The sequence below is a fragment of the Argopecten irradians genome, chromosome 8 (assembly GCF_041381155.1).
Source record: "Argopecten irradians isolate NY chromosome 8, Ai_NY, whole genome shotgun sequence".
Taxonomy (NCBI): domain Eukaryota; kingdom Metazoa; phylum Mollusca; class Bivalvia; order Pectinida; family Pectinidae; genus Argopecten; species Argopecten irradians.
In genome coordinates this window covers 19,589,566-19,594,795 of record NC_091141.1, presented here as the reverse complement: position 1 = coordinate 19,594,795, position 5,230 = coordinate 19,589,566, and the positions used below count along the sequence as shown (strand labels likewise).

Genomic DNA, 5,230 nt, shown 5'->3' with positions numbered 1-5,230 from the left:
TATATTTCATATTTTTAACTTGAAGTAAAATTGGAGGCTCAAGCTTTTCAATGGCGGTAATGGTATAAAATAGATAACTTTTGTAACTGAAGAAAAATACTAAATCGTCTACTCCTGTTTTTGATGGTGAAAAAAACACATTTGTCAGCGGTGGAGCATCTTTAATATAACAAAGGCTGAAATAATTCAGGTAATTAGGAAGTTAAAAAAAAGGCATGCGGTCCTGATGGCTTATTAAATGAATATATGATTTATTTTAAGGATATTTTAATGCCATGTTTTATTATGTTGTTTAACAAAATTCTTACATCCGGGCATTTTCCGGACTCGTGGTCTCAAGGTAATAGTGTACCAGTCTTTAAGGAAGGAGATCCAAATAATGTTAATAATTACGGTGGCATTACTCTAGTAAGTTGCTTAGGAAAATTTTTACGACAATTATCAATAATAGACTTATAAATTTTGATATTAGAAATATAATAAAATAACTGATGCTCAATTTGGTTTTAGAATTAACCATTCAAAAGTAGACGCTATATTTATCTTCACTCTTTAAATAATAGGAGTTTAAAAAAAAACAAGGAAAGGTTATATTCTTGCTTTATAGATTATTCGAAAGTATTTGATTTTGTCAACCGGCAAAATTTATGGTTCAAGCTAATAAGAGAGGGAATCGATGGAAAGTTGTTAATATAAATTAGATCCTTATATGAAAATATTAAATGTTGTGTCAAGCATAATAATTCATTATCTAATTATTTCAATTGTGAAAACGGATTACTTCAAGTAGAAATTTTGTCACCATGACTATTTTCATTAAATGTTAATGATTGTGCGATGCAGTTTTTAATTGACAATTGTCCATCTATAGAAATCCATACCTTAAATCTATTCCTGCTTATTAACGCAGATGATATGGTGATCTTCTCAGAAACACCAGAAGGCTTACAAGATACATTTATATATGTTGAATTCATTAGCAAGGTACAATAAAATGTGGGATTTAACAGTCAATACAGGTAAAACAAAGGTTATAGTTTTTAGAAATGTTGGAATTTTGAAAAATAATGAAAATTGGACATATAATGGATGACATTTGAATATTGTCAATAAATTTTGTAACCTGGGAATTTTACTAAATTCTAATGAAAAGTTTAGAAAAACTCACCAAAAAAAAAAGACCGAGGCAGAAAAGCAGAAAAGCCTTATTTGCAGTTATAAACGTATGTCGTAAAAAAATTTTATGTAGAAACTCAAGTATCAGTTTTTGATACTTATGTCAATAGTGTTTTAAGTTACGTCTCAGAAATATGGGGTTTTCATAAAGAGCCTGACCTAAAAAGATACATATACTATGCTTTGAAAACGTTTACTTGGCGTACGTAAAATACTTGTAATGCTATGGTTTTATTAGACTTTGGTAGATATCCTTTGGTGCTCTTAAGAAAATTAAGAATATTCAAGTATTGGTTGAAGCAGATGGAAACTCAAAATTGTATTTTGAAATCATGTTATCAAGAAATGTTCGACCACAATGACGTATTGGTGATAAATATAAAAAAATGAATTGTATAGAATATGTTTTGGTTATCTTTTGCAAACAGATAATATAGATAAGAGTACTTATTGTATAATTAAACAAAGGTCCTTTATGGACGACATGACGGTGTCAACAAAGACAATCGTTGAATGACGTTGGACCCTGAGGGACCTGGAGGACATGGTCACATGGGCACGAATGAAATTCAAACCGACAAAGATTAATGTCTCGAAGTCTCGTCCTGAAGGCAGGCAGAGTGAAGAAAGAAAGATTCAAGGTTGTTGGCAGCGACATACCGACAGTATCCGAGAAGCCAGTGAAGAGCCTTGGAAAGTGGTTCGACAACAGCCTGAACAACAGAAACAGTGTGGTGGAAATGCGTAGGCAAGCTGACGAGTGGATGAAGACTGTCGACGGAAGTGGTCTCCCAGGGAAGTTTAAAGCTTGGATTTACCAGCACGGCGTATTTCCCAGACTCCTGTGGCCTTTGTTGGTCTACGAAGTACCACTCTCTTCAGTAGAAGCGCTGGAGCGATGATCAGCGGACACCTTCGGCGTTGGCTTGGCGTACCACGGAGCTTCAGCCCCGCGGCTTGTACAGCTTGGGGACAAAACTCCAGCTACCACTCAAGCCAGTAACGGAAGAGTTCAAGGTGACGATGGTACGACAGGTCATCATGTTGAGAGACAGCGTGGACGCCAAGGCCAGGGGTGCGAGGGTCGAGACACGTACAGGACGAAAGTGGAACGCAAAGTACATATATGTAGATTGTGAAAGAGGCAGAAGAACGATTGCAGCATGGAGAAATCGTGGGGACGGTTGCAGTGGGACGACTAGGGCTGGGCACGATATCTAGATCTACATGGCGCAGTGCAAGTTCAAGGGAGCAACGGGACATGACTCAAGCAGATATCAGACAGATGGAGGAAGAGGCCAGACAGGTGCGAGCTGTCAGCTTAGGACAACAGGGGAGTTGGCTGCATTGGGAAGGCGCGAGACAACGGAAAATATCGTGGGGTGGCATCTGGAAGATGGAGGGATACAGACTGGGATTCCTCTTGAAGTCGACGTACGACGTGCTACCAAGCCCAACGAACCTGTTTACATGGGCCTCAAGGAAAGTGCAGCATGTTCACTCTGTGGACGACCAGCAAACCTGGCACATGTGTTGTCATCATGTACAGTTGCCCTCCCCTCTCAGACGGGAGGTACACATGGCGCCACGACCAGGTCCTCAAGGAGATAGCTGCGAGCTTTGACAATGCTTGAAAGAAGAAAAAGGGCATTGACGAAAGGACCAAAGTTCATCAACTTTGTGACGGAGGGAGCGAAGGGAAAGAGCGGCGTGGAGGGAGGTGGGATACTAGCAATGGCAGCAGACTGGGAGATGAGGGCTGACATCCACCAACGCATAGGATTTCCAGAGGAAGTCGTGTCAACATCCCTTCGCTCAGACATTGTGTTGTGGTCCCGGAACTCCAAGCAGGTCCTTATGACTGAACTCACAGTACCATGGGAGGACAGGATTGAAGAGGCACGCGAGAGGAAAAGGCTGAAGTTCCAGCAACTCGTGGAGGATTGCCAGGAACAAGGTTTGAGGATATGGTGCCTTCCAGTGGAGGTCGGATGTCAAGGGTTCCCCGGCCAGTCACTGTGGAGAACTTTGAGATTGTTAGGGGTCGTAGGGGCAGAAAGGAAGAAGTTGATGGGAGCAGTGAGCAGACAGGTAGAGGCGGCATCAGGCTGGATTTGGAGGAAGAGGGACGAGCGATGGAGTGGTCACCACCAACAGTGCTAGACACACACGGTGACGAGTCAGAGGACATCATTACACAGACGTGATGTATTCAAGGTAATAATGGACATATATAAACAAGATTGTCTTAGTGTACAGATAAGAACGTCTTCAAAAGGATTGTTTTACTCGTGTCTTGCCCAAGATTTTGGTTTACAAAACTATTTAAGAAAACAAATCTTAAAAGATCTTCTCAGAGAAATTTCCAAAATAAGAATCTCTGCACACAGTGTAGAAAAGGGCGGCTACCAAACTATACAACAACATTTAAGGATTAACTTGAATAGATTTTTTAAGTTATGGAGATATAACATAAAAATCTGAGTGTACTCTAAATAAACCGCGAAGCGGTTTATGATGAGAGTACACTCAGATTTTTGTGTTATATCTCCATAACATAAAAAATCTATTCAAATTAATCCTTATAATTCAATTTACTAAAGATAATCTCTTCAACATTTAAGATTCATTTTGGGACTCTTTTGTCTATGAAATTATTACGCCGTCATCTCAGCCAATCAGAAGCGACGTTACAAACGGCGACGCCATTTTTTAGATTTTTAAGCCATTGAAAATGCTCGTAACAAGCAAAATTGAGTTATTTAAGAATATGCACTTTGTGTAATTTAAACGATGTTGATTTTTTTTTTAAATGTCCATGTTACTCGGATATCCGTCAAAAATTCATGAAAAAATGTTATTTAAAAAACCCAAGTATGTATAAACTAATACAACATTTTTAATGTAAGAGATGTGAAAGAATTACAGAATTTAGCAAAATACTTAAAAGCTGCGAACGCAAAACGATCTTTATTAATCAGTTAGTTATACTCTTCCGAATGTAGCACTGTCTACCTGTATCTTTGTACAATATGTACTATATATATGATCCGTTTGAATGCCATGTATTAATGTATACATGTATGTATATCCAGCTAATGAGTCAGCAGACTCAAAGTAAATAAAACATGAATCGTAGTTTCGATTGCATTAGTGCTACATGTAGAATATGTCTGCATCCTCCTATGATTATGCATGCACCACCTTCAACACAATCAACACTGTTCAATTTACATATTAACATAATTTGCATGTTCGTCGTCAAATTCAAAACGGTGTTGGTTGCCAAGTTGGGAAACTCCGCGGTAGTTAGATATATATACTTCCGCTTGTTGAACGTTATACCTGCCATTTGATTAAAAATGTAACTATGATAACGTTCAATTGTTTTTAAAATATTGTTTATTAATTTCAAAACTTAATCATATATTAATGAAGTCCATAGCAACTCATTATTGTTATTTTGAAATACATCAAATTCTGACTTTGTTTACGTTTCATTGTAGAATTCCCTCCTCATTTCATTTTATACTCAAAACCATAATTTTGTCCACGGCGCATGATGATAAATATCTTTACATCCCTATAAGACCGAAAACGTCGTTCAGTTTAATTAGATTTAATCAAAGCAAAACTGTGAAAATGTACATTGTACAATGCAGACTAAGTAAATCTATTTAGATTATCATTTGACGTTGTATTCATGAACGCATCTTCTCTTCCGTTGACTATATAGGGGCATATGTTAATATATGTTTATACGACACAGTATATCGTGCAAAAGACAGTTGTTATTTTCGTTTTGTTGTTGTTGTTTTTTTAACTATTTAAGGATGTATTCTTCTGAGGTTTCAGTCCCGTTGAAGTCTCGTTTCAACATAGACCAAAGAAGTTATGAGATTTTCAAATATAATTTATCAGTATATGTAGCAAGTTGCCAGATGCAAATTTTGTCAAAAAATTACATTTCTATTTTTAGTAGATTATTTTATACGGGGATTTTAAGAAATGGCCCATTTGGCGGCCATTTTGAAATTGTGTCTTTTTTCGCTTC

The 5,230-nt window shown here is 37.4% G+C and overlaps 1 protein-coding gene across 1 annotated transcript; it reads left to right on the top strand.

Annotated features, from left to right (window-relative positions):
* Nucleotides 1–2,802: 2,802 nt before the first annotated feature.
* LOC138329776 (uncharacterized) lies at nucleotides 2,803–3,339 on the top strand. Its single transcript, XM_069277068.1, has one exon. It carries the CDS (start codon nucleotides 2,803–2,805, stop codon nucleotides 3,337–3,339), a length of 537 nt encoding a protein of 178 aa, XP_069133169.1.
* The last annotated feature ends 1,891 nt before the right edge of the window (nucleotides 3,340–5,230 follow it).

Coding starts and splice junctions, on each gene's coding strand:
- LOC138329776 (XM_069277068.1), top strand. CDS start 2,803: ATGCTTGAAAGAAGAAAAAGGGCATTGACGAAAGGACCAAAGTTCATC.